The sequence below is a fragment of the Copidosoma floridanum genome, unplaced genomic scaffold, assembly GCF_036245765.1.
Source record: "Copidosoma floridanum isolate Cflo_tuat_1 unplaced genomic scaffold, Cflo_Japanese_pri ptg000025l, whole genome shotgun sequence".
NCBI classification, from domain to species: Eukaryota; Metazoa; Arthropoda; class Insecta; order Hymenoptera; family Encyrtidae; genus Copidosoma; species Copidosoma floridanum.
The window spans coordinates 647,598-665,525 of record NW_028321902.1 but is presented as its reverse complement, the minus strand read 5'-3'; the positions used below and the strand labels follow the sequence as shown (position 1 = coordinate 665,525).

At 40.6% G+C, this 17,928-nt stretch overlaps 1 protein-coding gene across 1 annotated transcript; it reads left to right on the top strand.

Moving 5' to 3' along the window:
- The first annotated feature begins 1,140 nt into the window (after window positions 1-1,140).
- On the top strand, window positions 1,141-11,275 carry LanB1 (laminin subunit beta-1). Its single transcript, XM_089595436.1, has 16 exons — window positions 1,141-1,245; window positions 1,437-1,806; window positions 2,208-2,264; window positions 3,586-3,811; window positions 3,872-4,180; window positions 4,392-4,954; window positions 5,031-5,210; window positions 5,270-5,595; window positions 5,675-6,085; window positions 6,176-6,386; window positions 6,463-6,909; window positions 6,993-7,500; window positions 7,576-7,978; window positions 8,056-8,736; window positions 8,812-9,373; window positions 9,439-11,275. Exons 1-16 carry the CDS (start codon window positions 1,141-1,143, stop codon window positions 9,843-9,845), a joined length of 5,766 nt encoding a protein of 1,921 aa, XP_089451562.1. The 3' UTR covers window positions 9,846-11,275.
- Window positions 11,276-17,928: the final 6,653 nt, after the last annotated feature.

Here is a 17,928-nt window from a genome sequence, read left to right as displayed (position 1 = left end):
TTCCCCTCGACACACACACACATACACAGGGACGAGAAAGAGAACGGGCACGTCTTTCTCTCCCAAGAGGAGGAGAGAAAGAGAGTCCACAGTGCAGACGCTGGTGTGCGTGCGCCAACAGACAGTTCAGTGCTACGATCAGCCCGCGCACCGCCGGATGCTGCGCCCGTCTTGCCTCCTCGTTCCCTCGATTTAATTTCTCTATTCTATTTTGTTTTTGTTTCTAAAAAAAAAAAAAAGAAAAAGAAAAAAAAGAAAAAGAAACCAAAAAAATTAAATTATTCATCTTTTGGCCCATCCGAGAGTGTTGCAAGGGTCGTTGGTTGGGTCACTGTGCTCTACAACAGTTAAGTGCCGACGGCTACACGGCGCAGCCGATGTTATTGTTGTCCACACACGAGAGTGCCTGTGTATGCTCCCTCGACTACTTTATACTTTGATTTTTTTTTTTATTTTCTTTTTGTTGGAGGGATGGTGCATAGTGATTATGGAGACAACTCCTCTTTTCCATTGGGTACTTTTTTTCATTCCCATCGCCAAAGTGTGTAGCCGTACAGAGTCCAAGGCAGCTCGCGTTGCTATAAATAAATATATATACGTGCGTATGGTTTTTGCTGCTCTTACCGATCGTCAGAGGAACCAAGCACGGGTGTGAGGGACGCTCTCTCTCTCTCTCTTTTTCTCTCTCTCGAGAAGACTTTTTTTTTTTTTCTTCCCTTCCTTTCCAGTCTCGAGGGAGTTGGCTTTGATTTCCGAAGGGCGGTGTGTGTGTGTGGAAGAACAACACGTGCGGGGGGACAATGTTTTTTTTTTTTTTAGCTAAAACAAAAATTAAAAAATGTAAGTTGAACTTTTCGTGTGCGACAGATGATGGAGCCGAGGGACTGAGCGGCCTGTGCATCCCTGCAGACGATTCAGGCACCGAATAGGACGGAGGATACCCTCCCTCCGGGTGGCGGAGCTCGACACAATGATCGGAAAATCGGCCCGGATCGGCGTGCTGCTGTATTTTTTGACAGGCAAGTCTTTTTTTTCCCCTCATCCAACATCTATATGAGAAAATCGGTTTTCCAACAAAAAAAAAAAAAAAAAAAAAAGAAACATAAGGGAAAATATATCGTCAGCAACGCGCCGCGTAACATGACACCACATCGAAGGGAACAGTCGTTCGAAAGCAAAGTAGACGCTTATACAGCTCAACCTAGAGCTTCTATATATGATAAAACCCACTGCACGACTTTAGTGGTGAGAAATTATATGCTGTACGTTGAGCTTTTTTTTTCTTTCGCCGAATCGGCAAAGTATCGTTTTACGTGGGTGATGGCCTGGGAAAATATTGCGGATTTGCTAAATCAGCACCGACGAAATTCCCGATCGGACAAGCCATAGCCGATCTTTTTTTTACTACATTTATTTTTTCTTGCTTTTGATGGCAGGATGGATTATTGCACTTGTATAAAAACGAAAAAATAATTGCCCGGTTGGTCGTGTCTCACGATTTTAGTAGATTTTTCAAAAGGCACGGGGTCACCGAGGTCATAGGCCGAGTCGAGACGGTATCTAATCGGCGCCGGATAAACCCTCGAAACTCGTACCCGTGCGTTTTAGATCTGTTGAACATGTACACAAGACGCGTGATTATACGATTTCACAGAAAACCGTCGCACCACCCATTGATTCTGTGGCTGATGAACGACGATTCCCTCGAACGCGGAAACGGAAAAATGGACCATCGGTGCTCTAAAAATACCGATCTAACCGAGCTTCCATATACAGTTTCATTAATGAATCTCGATTATACACGGAGTCTCCGAGCGACATATACGTATCCATTAGCACAGAAAGAGCGATTTCTAGTAAACATCCGCCTACTGTCCCTTGCTGATAATCTCACCGCTCTCGATAACGCGCTTCTCCGAAAAAGAGCCAGTGAAGCAGCATTTTTTTTTCCTTTTTTTTTCCAAGCGTATACGAGCGGGTTACTGCGGGCCCTTTGATCAGCGGCGATTCGCTCGCGAGAGTCAATATTGGAGCGAAGATTCAACTGAGGCTCATTCAGTTACATAAATATGTTTATTGGGCAATTGATAGTTGCGTTATGCGGCCGCTGAGAAAAATTGAGCTGTTGATTGGGTCCTTTTTTTTTTTCTTCGAGCTTTCAATCGAAACGATTGATTTTTAATCATCTCATTTTCATTTATTTGCAGTGATTTTTTATGCCGCCCGTGCTCAAGATTACGACAGGCACGTCACGAGAGGGCGAGGTAAGATTCTTTACTTGTTTTTTTTTCAAAAGAGTTATCGATTGACGCTTTTTCAAATAGTACACTATTAATTTTAATGTCTCTAAGGATACGTTGCGCCAATTTTTTCAAAAAGATACAGAAAAAACAATAAACAATTTAGTTTAAAGTATTTGTACCCAAGTCTGAAGTTGTACCCTTGATGGTACGTGTATTTACGAGCCCGCATGTTTCAATTAAAAAAAAAATAAAGAGCACGATTAGAATCACGCAATGGCCCTCGAATAACGTAAAATTTTTACGAAATACCCGCACGAGATAAAACGCGATGAGTGACGCCGAGATGGGATGTTGTAGGCACAGTCCAACGAGGCGACATTACGGCCAATACCGAAGGCACGAACGTATACCACAACTGGTCGTGGTCGAGCGTTCTACAACCCAGAGGTAGTTGTAATAGAGAAAACTAAAAAATGAATTCACGAAATAGGGTGTACTAGGTATTAATCGTTTATTCAATTTTTCGTAACAATTACCCGAGTAATGTTTGCACTGGGAAAGGTTGGAAACGAAATGCACAATGTATAACTCTCGATAACCACGAATAAAAAGTGGTTACATAAAGTTTATCCTCGAAACATCATTTTTGGCATATTTTAAGGCACGATGTTTTTACCAGAGCGAAAAGCATGGAATTAATTATCACATACGTGACGCTGATTATTTTGTTTTCAAACGTGTTTTGATACCAAATGTGTTATACAATGCACAAGGTTTATTTTACTTTAAAATGATTTTTTTCACAGTAAAATTATACATAGAAAGTCTCGTTCATAGTACCTACTTGTATTTTTTTGTGCAACTATTAAAATAACATGAAATAAACTGTTTCATTTATTTTTGAATCTAGTTTTAGGGAGATAAATTTTATCTGCACTTTTGTGAAACCTTGCCAAACTTATTTTAGGATCAAAATCGATTTCACATAGACTGAACAACCGATAATTTGTGCTCTGGTAAAAACACAACACACTCCCGTAGTCGGTGGTACCTCAAAATTGTTTAAAAAAAAGTTAAACCGATTAACAGTTGCACCAATTATCGTACCAAATTAGACATATCAACAATCAACATCAATCGCACCAACTAACTTTCAGTTGATTGGGTTCACTAATATACGTATCAGTTCTCCTAACCCGTGTGGCACTTGAAAGGTCATAATGGCGTAGGTTGATTCCAGTAGAGTATCCCACATAAACCCAAAAATCCTTGCTTCTCAAGGCTCTCGTTTCCAGTTAAAATTTTCCCACCACTTACGTCGAACTATCACCCCCTGAAACAGGCTCCCAGGCGAAGCGAATCCACCCGTGCGAGCGGGGTTCCTGCTACCCGGCCACCGGCAACCTACTGATCGGACGTAAGAAGCAATTGCACGCGTCCTCGACCTGCGGCCTCAATGGACCCGAGCGATACTGCATCGTCTCCCACCTCAAGGAGCGCAAGAAGTGCTTCTTCTGCGAGGCCTCCCACTACAGGCAACAACACAACATCGAGAACGTGGTTGGAGGGTAGGTCTCATCGACCCCCACGGGGGTTTATCCACCTTTAACAACTTGGTTATCCCACAGAGGCCGGGAACGAACCTGGTGGCAGTCCGAGAACGGGGTGGAAAACGTTACCATCACCTTCGATCTCGAGGCCGAGTTCCACTTCACCCACATCATCATCCACTTCCAGACCTTTCGGCCCGCTGCCATGCTGATCGAGCGCTCGTACGATTTTGGGCGCACCTGGCAGGTTTATCGTTACTTTGCCCACGACTGCGCGAGCTCGTTTCCTGGAATACCCACGCACCAGCCCCGCAAACTCACCGACGTCATTTGCGACTCGCGGTACTCCAACGTCGAGCCCTCGTCCAACGGTGAAATCATATTCAGGTAAAACGCTTTTGCCGTGCAACCAGGACGCCAGTTCTATTTAATGTTTTTTTTCTCTCTCTTTGCCACACTGCAGCCTACGAGAGGTTGAGAATACGTAAGCTTTGAGTGATTATATTCATCGTTTATTGTAGTTGTTATTTACTGTTCTTTCGTACCAATTTGGCTTTTAGTTGTAGAACAATAATAGAGTTGTTTGGTAACCTTTTAGAGTCTTGCCGAACAACGTGCCGATCGACAATCCGTACTCGAAGGAGGTCCAGAACCTGTTGAAGATGACGAACATGCGCATCAATTTCACGCGCTTGCACACCCTCGGCGACGATTTGCTGGACAACCGGCCAGAAATCCGGGAAAAGTACTACTACGCGATCAGGGACATGGTAGTCCGTGGTTCCTGTTCGTGCTACGGCCACGCCTCGCGCTGCCTTCCCCTAGAGGGCGTAGCCCACGAGGATGAGATGGTTCACGGGCGCTGCGAGTGCACCCACAACACCAAGGGCCGGAATTGCGAGAAATGCGAGGACTTTTACAACGACTTACCGTGGAAGCCGGCGGTGGGCAAACAGACCAACGCTTGTCGTAGGTGTAATTGCAACAATCACGCGACCAGCTGTCACTTTGACGAGGCTGTTTACGAGAGGAGCGGACGAGTTTCCGGTGGAGTTTGTGACGACTGCCAGCACAGCACGAGAGGACAGAACTGCGAGCTCTGCAAGCCTTTCTTCTACCACGATCCTTCCAAAGACATCACCGATCCCGAAGCTTGTCAACGTGAGTTCGTCAAGCTCCACAAAGATGATTTTTCTTTCAATTCCCATATGTACAATCGTACGTGTTGTCATTGCAGCATGCGATTGCGATCCCATGGGATCACTGGACGATGGAATTTGCGACTCCCGTACCGATCAGCTCAGCGGGGATGAGTCGGGACGTTGTCATTGTAAAACCAACGTGGAAGGACGGCGTTGCGACCGATGCAAAAACGGATTCTGGAACTTTACCGAAGACAATCCCGAAGGATGTCAAGGTACCCATTTTTCCCACCATTGTACGAAACGATTTTTAACGAGTTTTCTTTGGTTTTAGCTTGCACGTGTAATACCTTGGGTACAATTGACAACCAGGGTTGCAACATGGTGACCGGCGAGTGTACCTGCAAGCGCTACGTGGTTGGGCGTGATTGTAACGAATGCTTGCCCGAGTACTGGGGATTGTCGGAGGAGCACGAAGGCTGCAAGCCTTGTGACTGCGATCTTGGTGGTTCCTACAATAACAGCTGCGACGTTTACACTGGACAGTGTTATTGTCGACCACACGTTAGTGGCCGCACTTGCAACCAACCAGACCAGAGTTATTACACGGGACCCATCGACTATCTTACCTACGAGGGTGAATACGCAAAAGGCACGGATGTAAGTATAGAATTCCTATTGATGAATTTCCCGGGATTCATGGCAAATAAATAACATTTGGAACTTGTATGATTCATAGAACTGCCAAATAGTGATACGTGAACCGTACCGTGACGGTCGCAACAGTACGTGGACGGGCATAGGTTTCATGCAGGTGATCGAAGGTTCAGTCCTCAATTTCACAATTGACAACGTTCTACGATCCATGTATTATGACATAATTGTGCGCTACGAACCCAAATATGGAGGCACTTGGGAAGACGCACAGATAATCGTTGAACGCGACGGACCTCCGAATCCGGAAGGACCTTGTGCTGACTGGCGACCCGAGTACGATCATCTTTCAGTGCAACTGCCCACAAACCAACGAAGCTCCATGGCAACTCCATCGATATGTCTCGAGGCAGGTAAAATCTACACCGTGTTGTTGGAGCTGAGAAAGTTTGCTGGACCAACCGATTCAACGACTGGCTCAATACTGATTGATTCCGTAAGTAACTTTACGACAAAACTTTTGAATTATGAACGTTAATATCAATATCCAACTAGTAACATGGACACCATTGTATCGCGATTTCAGATCGTGCTAAGTCCAAGGTTGGACTCTATTCCCTTTTTCACCGGACCACCGGGTGAGATTCGCCGTCAAGAATACGAAAGATTCAGATGTCAAGACTATTTCAACAATATGTACGATTACTACACCATTTACGAGAACCGAAGTGATATAAGAGATATATGCACCACCTACCAAAATAGCATCGGACTATACGTTTTCGATGGAGCACATTGTAAGTATAAATTGTTTGAAATGGAGTTGAGACGTGGTGAAAGCGAAAATTTCAATCCGAGCTTGATTTTTCACAGCCTGTGAGTGTAATCCCACCGGTTCACACAGTTTGCTCTGCCCAAAATACGGAGGATCGTGTTCGTGCAAACCCAACGTGATAGGTCGCAAATGTGATCGTTGCGGTCCTGGTACGTATGGTTTTGGACCAGAGGGTTGCATTCCTTGCGATTGCGACAGTGTCGGCGCTTTGGACAACTTCTGCGATGTGGACACCGGACGGTGCAAATGCAGGCCCAACACTTACGGAAGAACTTGCGGCCAGTGCGAGCCAGGTTTCTGGAACTTTCCACACTGTCGTAGATGTGAGTGCAACGGTCATGCCGACACTTGTGACTCCAACACCGGAGTGTGCATCGACTGTAGAGACTCGACCACCGGGCACAATTGTGATCGCTGTGTCGAAGCTTTTTACGGTGATCCCAGAATCGGAGTCGACATCCCTTGCAGACCTTGTCCTTGTCCAGGCAAGTGTAAAAGACATACTTTTCTAACGAGTGGTACGACCACAAGTTTTTAAAGCATGGACATTTTTCTTTTCAACTTGTAGGAACACTGGAAAGCGGTCATTCTTATGCTGATAGCTGCTCCCTCGACCCGTTCACTCACGACGTTATTTGTGAGTGCTACCAGGGTTACGCCGGCACACGTTGCGACACTTGTGCGGATAATTTCTTTGGAAATCCAGAAACACCGGGAGGCAAGTGCCAAGCTTGCGATTGCAACAATAACACGGATCTGAATCGTCCAGGAAACTGTGATCCCCAAACTGGCCAATGTCTTCAATGTCTTTACGACACCGACGGTTTCAACTGTCAGGTTTGCAAAGCCGATTACTACGGCGACGCCTTGCAGCAAAATTGCCAGCCATGTCAATGCAACATCCTTGGTACCGATGCCAGGGTTGGACCTTGTGACCATCGCACTGGTAAATGCCCTTGTTTGCCCCACGTCATCGGACAAGTTTGTGACACTTGCGAAGAGAATCACTGGCGAATTGCCAGTGGCGAAGGATGTGATCCTTGCGAATGTGACGTGGTCGGCAGTATTCACGACAAGTTAGTAACTAAAAAATTTAAATTCAAGGTTTTCGAGAATCTGATTAGTAACGGAATCCCTTTTTATCGTTACAGATGCAATCCATTCGATGGTACGTGTGATTGTAAGCCCGGCTTTGGAGGCCGTCAGTGTAACGAGTGCCAGGCCAATTACTGGGGTAATCCAAACAAAGAGTGCTACCCATGCGAGTGCGACGAAATCGGTTCGGCGAGCCAACAGTGTGATCGTGAAACGGGTGTTTGCATCTGCCATCAAGGTATCGGCGGTGATAAATGTGACCAGTGCGACCGTAGCTACATCGGTACAGCACCAAGTTGTTCACCATGTGGCGAGTGTTTCGATAATTGGGACACGATCCTCAATGGTTTGAAGAACAAGACGTTATTTGTCATCGACGAAGCATCCAACATCCAAAAAGTTGGTACCACTGGTATCTACAGCGAAGAGTTTGACAACATCGAAAATTCCATTGCTCAGGTATTTGTTAACAAATTTTACAGGTGAATAATCACAACATTATTGAGCAGTTTTTAAGGGAGAAATACGTTGTTTAGATAAATGCCGTCATCGAAAATTCGTCGGTAAAGAGCCAAGATCTCGAGGATTTAAACCACTTGGCCAACGAATTAGACAAGGACATCGACGCAAGCACGGCCGTTTTGCAGGATTTGGACGGCAAATTGGAGAACGTGACCCAGAGAGTGACCCTAGCCGACGCCGCGCTGAAGAGATTCAAGAATCGAACGGACAAGTTGCACCAAGACGCGAGCGACTTACGCGAGAGCGCAAACCGTTTGCAGGAAGCTAACGTTCAGGGTGCCCTGAACGTTACCCAACAGATGGCCGATCAATCGCGACTGGCTGAGAAAATGGCCGCGGAAACGAACAGCATCTTGCAAGATGCCGAGCGTTACAAGAAGAATACGGAAAATCTACTGGTGAAAAGCAGCGCCAGTGTCGCCGAGAATAAACAAAAGACCAAAGAATCGCTCGAGAGACTGGATGACAAACTGGAAACCCTCAAAGGCCACATTCCAGCATTGAATCAGGACATGTGCGGCAGAAACGTGTCGGACTGCAGTGACGTTTGCGGTGGCGCTGGTTGCAGCTTCTGCGGTGGATTGTCCTGCGACTCGGGCGCCTTGACCAAGGCCAGCCAGGCGCTGGACGTAGCCAAGCAGCAATCTACCAAAATCAAGAACCACAAGGACGAAGCTGAATCCTTGCTGCGTAACGTAAGTAACCATACTTTGTACAAACGCCATTACACTCGCATGAAGGATTGAGGTTTTGAATTTTCCATATTTCAGATGATCCGTCTGAAAGAAACGTCCTCAGGAGCTCTAGTCAACGCCCAAGAAGCTTTCGATCTGGCCTCGAGCGCGCGTAACCAGTCGGACAAACTGATCAAAGACTTGTCGGACGTGAACAAAAAAATCGTGGACTTGTTGAAGGCCGAGCAACCAACGCCGGCTGAAGTGAGAGACCTGGCCAAGGAAGTGTTGTCAAAGAATATCACCCTCACGCCCGAGGAGATCAAAGGCCTAGCCGACCAAATCGCGGAAATCGTGGGCTCGCTCAGTGACCCGGAACGCATCCTCCATGAGACGTCGGGCGACCTTCAGTTGGCTAGGGAGCTCAGGGAACGAGCCAACTACACCAAGACCATGGCCCAAGATAAGGAAGCCCTGGCCGGCAAGGTAATCAATTTGCTGCAGGAGACTCAAGCGTCCCAAGACTCGGCTCAGGAGGCCATCGGCAAAGCTGAAACGGACATCGAAATGTCCCAGCACGATCTGGACGAGATCTCGCAGATCACCAAGGCAGCGAAACAAAAGGCCGACGACACGTCAAATTCCGTCAACGATCTTGGTAAGTACGACCACCCACCATACCATTTGGGGAGAATCGTGTCGATGTGGTTTTGTTAATTGCAGAGGAAAGGCTGATGCACCTGCAGACGGAGTCAGTGAAAAACGACTTTGTGGTAAAGCAGGAGATCCAGCAGCAGGCGAGCAACATAAGCGAGGAGGCAAAGAAGGTGCAGGCCAACGCGGACAGGCTGAGCCAGGAGTACCGGCAAGTCGGCGATTCCCTGAGCCAACGGGTCAACAAGAGCAAGGACGACATAACGAGGGCCAAGGGTTTGCTTCAACGGGCGTCCGAACTGACGGTCGACACGCAGAGCAAACTCAAGGACCTGGACGGCATGGAGAGCGTTTACAAGGACAACGACAGGTTGCTGCGCGACCTCATGGACGAGGTGGACAGTCTCAACGACGAGATGGACAGACAGCTGGAGGAGTTCAACTCGAAAGCTCAGGTGTACAGGCAGTGCTCGTAAACTGGCAAACGAACGAATCGAGAGCAGAAGGGGGAAAGGCACTTTAGAGAATTAGTAGGAATTCGGTGGATACGGCTGGGGTCTGATTGAGTTTTTCAATACACGCAATATAGCTTTCGAGATTTACTGTCATAATATACCTTTCAACATCAAAAAGTTAGGTTGGTGTTGTGACGATAAATCTCGAACACAATTGCGTGTATGAAAGCATCATCGGACCCCTGATTCATCGAATCTGTTTTGTTGTCTCGTGATGGTGCATTTCGAGGAATAATCATCCAAGAGTACGTTCTAACCCGGTACATGCTTACGCGACTTAATAAATCTTACGTACTTTTTTGTTTGGTACTTAGCTGTAATATAGCTTGGTGTTGTTTGCTTGGTAGCTCAGGTGCAAAATTTTCACTTCCATTTAAACAAATACACTTGTGAATCCGTTGTTTGGTGTTGATTTACAATACGAAGTTACTTGTCACATGATACTTTTTGTAGATAAATTCCTTTTTTTTTTTTTTTTTCATTCCTCCGCATTATTTTCAATATACATCTACCAGTACTGCATTTTGATGAAAAAAAACTAGCACATTCTTTCGCAGACATTTGCGAAAATACATTCAAGTCTACTGAATTTACAGATCATATGAATTAATAAAAATATTTATATTTATGTATCGAAGACGGCAATTCTTCTGCGTAAGTGCCATATTTACAAACGACAAGGGAAAAATAAATTGATTGACAAAACGCTTTCAAAGCGTCAAGAAGCATGTAATAAGAAGAGCAGAATCATTTTAGCATACGAGGCTGTAAATATACGATTAACGACACAATCTCGCGTTTCTTATAATACATCTTCCTCGTATAAAAATATATAACATATACATTAGTGCTAATGTATTAGATTAAAGTACAAGTTACAGTGAACGTAAAAACAATTTTTTTTTTTTTGTATAACGCATAAGCAAAGGTAAGTTTATGCAATAGTTTTTAGATCACAGTAGAGTCTATGATGTTTGTACAAGAGCTTAATAAAAGGAATTTTTCCAAGTATCGATGTTAGAAATCGAAGCATAATAATATATAAATGTACATGTGTAGTGAACAATTATTGTTGTAATTTACGATTAAAAAACTATCATCATTGGCTATAAATTGGACCAAAGTCTCGTTTTTAACATTACTAGCAAAGTATTTGATACATCGGGGATGATACAAAAAAAAAGCTTTATCAAAATAAAGTTTTATATATTTTTGTCCTCGAATTTAAAAAGCTCAAAGAACAAAAAAAACGCAATACTATTGTAATGCTCTAACCAAAAGTCTTGAATTTTTAATATAAATATTTAATACTTTGATATACGATTGTATGCTTAATTAAAAAAACACTATTGTATAGGAAACTATGAACTAGTTAAATAAAAACAACGCTAAAATCTCACACGCTGACTCGATCGTCATCATTTTCGAGGTTCACATTTTTTTTGTCCTTTTTTTCCCTCAATCCCAACGTACTTATATGTTGTTGCAAAATTAATTGACGGATGCGTGGATAACGATTATCTCCAATCTTTGGCCGACCCACTTTTTTTATCGAGCAATTCAACGACCACGCAACAAATTGGCACCAAGTGCGCCACTGACCTCCCAATGCATGCGATTTTTATTTTACAAAAGACCGAAACCGTAAAACTTCTTTTCATCACACCAACGGGCTGCGCACTCTTGAAGTCATTAAAAGACTTCGAAAGTCATTCTAAGTCTCTCAAAGACTTCAAAAGTCTCCAAAAGACTTCAGACTTTTTACCGGGACTTTAAGAGTGCACATAGCTTAAAGTCATAAAAAAAGACTTTATAAATTATTTTAAGTCTTTCAAAGACTTCAGACTTTTTACCGGGACTTTAAGAGTGCATATAGCTTAAAGTCATTAAAAAATACTTTATAAATTATTCTAAGTCTTTCAAAGACTTCAAAAGTCTCCAAAAGACTTCAGACTTTTTACCGGGACTTTAAGAGTGCATATAGCTTTAAGTCATAAAAAAGACTTTATAAATTATTTTAAGTCTTTCAAAGACTTCAGACTTTTTACCGGGACTTTAAGAGTGCATATAGCTTAAATTCATTAAAAAAGACTTCATAAGTCATTCTTAGTCTTTAAAAAACTTTAGAAATGTCTAAAAGACTTCAGAGCCCTTCGTATCATACGCCACTTGGACGTGACAATGAAATTGCAAACACGTCGAGATACAGGAAAGATAAATCGTCGGCAATATGTTTTATACGAACGATGGAGCATCGCTGTTTTATCGGCGACCCTATACGAAGTCTACGTCAATGCCGCGTATCGCCAAGTTCGGAGAAAAACGAGCGCACTATCTTTCAGATGTCACGGCGAATTTGCATCCCATTGGCTCGTTGGAAATAATGCATTCAAGTGTACATAGCGTCGGAATGAATATTTCGCGAGGCAAGTGGAAAACTCTTTTGCCGGAGCCAGACCACACCAAACCAGAGAGAGTTAATGGAGGAAAAAAAAAGTATAAAGGAGCGAGCCTAGGCGGTATTTCGAGACCACGAAGTAAAGGAGCGCACGTGCTCGGCACCTGCATGCATGCTTTTCTCGTCATTTTCCGCTTGACAGCTATACGATGATTCTCTGTGTATTTATGTTGCGCTTGGATGTGTGTTTGGACAAAGAGGCAGCTGCGCTAATGCGTTTGGGTTATTCGACTGCAGCACGTGAAATATGGTTTTTGGGGTTTGCGAGAAGGTTGCGGGGATCTCTTTTGACGGCTGTGATAAGAAATTGTTGCTTCAGATTTTTTTTTTTTTTTCTAGCAGGCAGAGTATTCCAACAGATATTTTATTTAATTAAAATTCTGTATTCGTTTTATCGCTTCATTCAAATATGATATCCGAATCAAATTTTTTTATTTTACTTGAAATAAAAACTGAAATAAACCCATGCATTTCACGCATTTTTAGTTTGAATAAAGTAATGAGAATTAATTTAATTGTAAGTACAGTATTAAAAATATTTAGTTTGGAATGAAATTTTTTTAAAATGTTACTACAAATAAAATAATTCAAACAAACGATTCTAAATACCAGAACTATGAACGTATAATTTATTTTATTGAATAGTTGAATGTATGTTCGAAAATATTTACAGTACTTTAGTCAAATACAAATTAAATTATTTCAGCTATTTTAGGTGAGATATATTTATCAGTGTATTCGTAATTGAGAAACGTAAATTTAAATCATTAATATTTATAATGTGTTTCAACCACGATAATGAAATACATATTCATTAAAAATAAATTTGCTAAATATATCTGTGATTAACGAAATTAATTGAAATGAATGTTTAAATATACACGAGTGACAGCAAATGAAATTAATTATTTAATGAATTTTTTTTTTGATGAATTAATATTTATTTTCAATACTTTGGTAAAGTACAGATGCATTTCCAGATTTATTTAAAACAATTCGTATGAGTACAGTTAAATGAGTAAGAAGTTAATGTTTGAATTTTCATTTTTTTTATTTTACATATTATTTTAATTTTAAATTATATTTTAAACAAATCCCTCAAATTTTTTAACCTAATGTAATTTGAATATATTTGAATTAATGACAGTAAAAATAATTAATTATTTAATAAATTTTTTATTTGATAAATTATATTTTAAATTATATGATGAAATGCAAAAGTGCTTTAATATGTATTTTCAATACTTTGATAAAATACAAATGCATTTAAAGATTTACTTAAAACAGTTTCTATGAGTACAGTTGAATGAGTAAGATTTCAATGTTTAAATTGTAATTTTTTTTTAATTTAACGTATTATTTTTATTTTAAATTATGTTTTAAACAAATCGCCCGAAACTTTTAATCCAATGCACGAAATATATTTCAAAAACTACAATTGAAATACCTTTGTGTTGTTTTCGACAAGTTAAAAATATTTATTTCTTCTGTGTTAAAAAACGATAAACAATAAATCATGGATTCAATAATTATAATTCAATAAATAAACTCAGCGTGTCCTCGTGGTTCATTGAACTTTCCATAACAATATTTCCAATTTCATCATTCAAAACTCGCATCAACAAGAATGTGCCCCAATAAAGCCGACATCTGTCGCCCACCAGGCACATATGTACAATCAAACACACCCTAAACCAAGCGTCCCCCAACACTACATTCCCCTTGAAAGACAAAAGCACCCACGAATGATGATGAAAAGAAAAAAAAAACTTTAAAAAGGTGTGTACATGCACACTCGCGAAACTCGCACAGGGGTCTTGCTGTAAAAAAAAAAAAAAAAAAGAAAAGCATTAAGAACGAGAATTCCACATACTTATACAATGCACGTGCAGTGTTTCAACGCACAATAGTCCTCATTCGTGCAAGATAAAAGGGCCCTGCTATGTATAGACGTTCTCACACACATACGCTCTCCCACCCCTATAATTTTTTTCAACCCTACTGCCAGACGCTGTACTGTTACTGATGGGTCCTCGTATACATTTGTGGGGATCGGTTAACGAGAGCAAAAGGGTAAAGGGGATCGAGTTCCGATGAGTTTGAGAATCAAGCGAAACGATAAGCCGAGAGGAATTGCCGAGGAGTTGGTTGGTTTTCGTCGTGTTCACGCGATGGAAGTTTTTAACGATACCATCAGGGCTTCGTGTGCTTTTTGCGCGAATAATACGTTGTTTCATTTATTTTTTCCATCGCTCATTTTTAAATTTAATCAAAAGGTGTTGGGCTGCCAAAAAACGTCGATTCACAGCAACTGAAATCCTTTTAGCTTCCAAGTTTTTTTCTTAGTTATAAATACTGTGGTACTTTATTTAAAAAAATAAAATAAAATTTTAAAAAACGTACCCCACTATATAATATCTGTACTACCTTTATAATTTCACTAGTTAAATACATTAATTTTTTGTTAATATTTAATGAAAATTCAACAATGTAAATAACTATAAAATGACTTAAAAACATTTTTTTTTTCGTAAAAAACGTGTGTCTGGTATTCCATGGATATTAAAAAGTTACAAAATACATCCATATGACGTATGGATTCAAATACAGATTGTCTACTTGTTTTTTTCAAAAGAATAAACAAATCAAGTATTACCATTTTACATATAATTTTTATATCAAATTGCTACAACTTGATGCATTTGATTAATTATGAGCCCCGCCTAAAAACCATGTAATCTGTCTTGACAAATCACATGACGAAAAAAAAGGCTTCGGTCACGAGACAACCAATCTTTTAAGATAAGAAAACGTTAAAAATACACATAATAAACATACGCATAAATTACAATTTCAACTTACAAAAGTTGAACCAAGCAAACTAACAGTGTTCTCGTATATTTTATAATTTTTAATTGACCGTTCGAGAGTCCCATCTTCCTCATACCACGTGACCCCAACGTAAACCTCGTGGGGTTTTAATTTTAATCCAGACAGGATCTTTTTTTTAAATTTATATTCATGTACCACTTATAAAACTAGTCATTTACATCTCCACGGTTATCCATCAGCCAACTGTGTTATGTCCGAATTAGCATAAAGACGCGAGGTCATTACGAAAACGCATCTCGAAGAGCGACCTATGAGTGCAGAGAAAAATAATATGTGCATCGGACGTGCATGTGCTTTATTTTTCTAGCCTCCTAATAATATACATTTCTCGAAAAGCTTGAATTTATTTCGAATTTGTCTTCCTCCCAAACTCTCGCCCCCCCCCTGCGCCTTCGTCTGACAGTTTATTTGTATACAATGGGCGTATGCACGCATTATTCTGTAGTATATCTCACGATATTTATTTCAAATGGAAATTTTTTCCTCTCCCCCTCCCCTCAAAAAAAGGAAACAACATCATAAGTCTCAGACGACTCTTCCTTTCTTTCAGTAAGTATATAAGTATTGTATATTAAAAGTATCATCGCAGACAGGGTGAAAATACAATTTTTTCTCCTCCTGGCTTTGTGTACATGGTGAAGATAACTGGGTGACAAAACTTTCTTTTTTTTTCTTTTTTTCCTTCGTTTGAATAATGATTCCTAGTGGCGCACAACGTTTTAAAAACGTTGGAAAATCATTATTTTCCCAATTTTGTTACGTTACAAGATTGAGTTGTAATAACGTTCGAAAACGTTGTAAAAACGTTAAAAATGTCCACCAACTACAAAAATTTGCTAGTCATTCTTGGTCTAGATAAATATCATCTGGATGACAGCACCTAATATGTGTGTGGGGTGGAGTTAATTTATGACAGTCTCAATGTTATTTAAATAAGTAGAATAAATTCAATTATCGTTAAAAATTATCGTAAATTAGCTCAACTCTTCACTATAATACACAGACGCTGTTATCCAGATGGTAAAACTAGTTTGGTCACAAAGTACAAGAAAATTAACGAAATAGAAATATAGTAGCGACGTTTTTAACGTTTTTAAAACATATTTGGAACCCTATATTGCAACATTGTAGGAAAACAACGTTTTGTGCTATTAGAGATCCATCATTCGTGATGAGAACGGCTGACTGGCACATACATACCTTCCAAAAATATTTTTGAACGATTCCACACAGATATTTAGAATTGGAAAAAAGCAGACACGCCAAATAAAATGTTTAAGTTGCCTATGGGTATTTTTACAGGATGATGGACATCGATTACACAAAAAGGGTTCAACAAGGGTCGATTGAGCCTTTAGCGCGCGTCTCTCATGTGCGAGATAACACTCGAATGGGGGAGAGGATTATTTTTCTTCAAAACATCGCCGTGGTATAAGATCAACTAATGTACTTCATGTTTGGCACAAACTCGTCACGACTAATGTATCGAAGCTCCCATTTGAGGAACCCTGCGACACACGGGGCCGAGTTGATTCACCAAAAGGGACATTTTATGTGTTGTGTAAATACGTGCCCGTGTGTGAATATTACATAGGTATATAAAGAGCACACATGCTCTGGTTCTCGAAGGTGTAATGATATATAGATGCATAGAGCTCACAGTATTAGAAATACAATAACTTTACGACCAATTAAGGCTTTCAAAACGTATTGTATACGAGAGGACGCAGTATAGGGGGGTCGGAGTTCACGTTTTCAGGACGCGGATACATATGGAGTTGCTGAATTTTATTGGTATACGGTACTTTTATTATTTTGGGTTACAATTTCTTTTTCTTTTCTTTTCATATTTCAGTAATTTTAAATATTTATTTTGCCAAGACTTGGATTTTTTCATCCTCTATTGTCAAATTTACCAGCACAATAATTCAATATTGCGTTATAGGAAACCACAAAATTTAAAAAGTACAATATATACATACACAAGAAGAGCACTACATTAAATACATGTACTTCGGATTACGTAAAACGAACACCTTAAGCTAAAATTTCAATAACACCACAACAACTTTCGACGCATCTTTGTACGAAGAAGCTCATTATATTTTATTTTGACGTTCCTTTGAATTTCATTTGAATCATAATTATGTAATCACGCTTTGAACGAATAATATCAGTAATAGGTTTGCCTCGTTTCAAATCCATCTCTTTTTTCGTGTAGGCGGATGTAGGAATACCAATAAAAGCAGGATTTAAAAGTAAGAGAATTCCGGACGACATTTATTATCTCCCAACAGCCCGACACGCACGTACCGTCACAGAAATCCCGAAAATCAACTCTGCGTCTTTCTACATTCCCCCTACGCATAGTGTGTGACTCACGTACTTATCGATTAGTCAGTTTCGATGCGCTGTCCTGATACAACGAAATGCGAATTTGTGACGGGTAATGTTTTATATATATCATTTGCTGCTCCAACGTATACTCATCCGAACCTACCTAGCTTGTTAAGTTTTACAACTTGTGCTGCTTTGTTGGGGTATTACAGCGGAAGGGTATTAGCAAAAATTTGAAGGAAATATAATTTTTTTTTTTAATATAATAATAATAGTAAAACCATCGAGGGATGACGAAAAATAAAAGAAAAAAAGAATACATCAAAAATATCAAGAAAGTTCGTACAATAAGGTTTA

Bases quoted from the DNA above. Each gene is read 5' to 3' on its own strand.
- LanB1 (XM_089595436.1), top strand. From the start codon at position 1,141: ATGACACCACATCGAAGGGAACAGTCGTTCGAAAGCAAAGTAGACGCT. The intron at 4,181-4,391 runs GTAAAACGCTTT...GTAACCTTTTAG, and splicing joins AACGGTGAAATCATATTCAG to AGTCTTGCCGAACAACGTGC. The intron at 5,211-5,269 runs GTACCCATTTTT...CTTTGGTTTTAG, and splicing joins CAATCCCGAAGGATGTCAAG to CTTGCACGTGTAATACCTTG.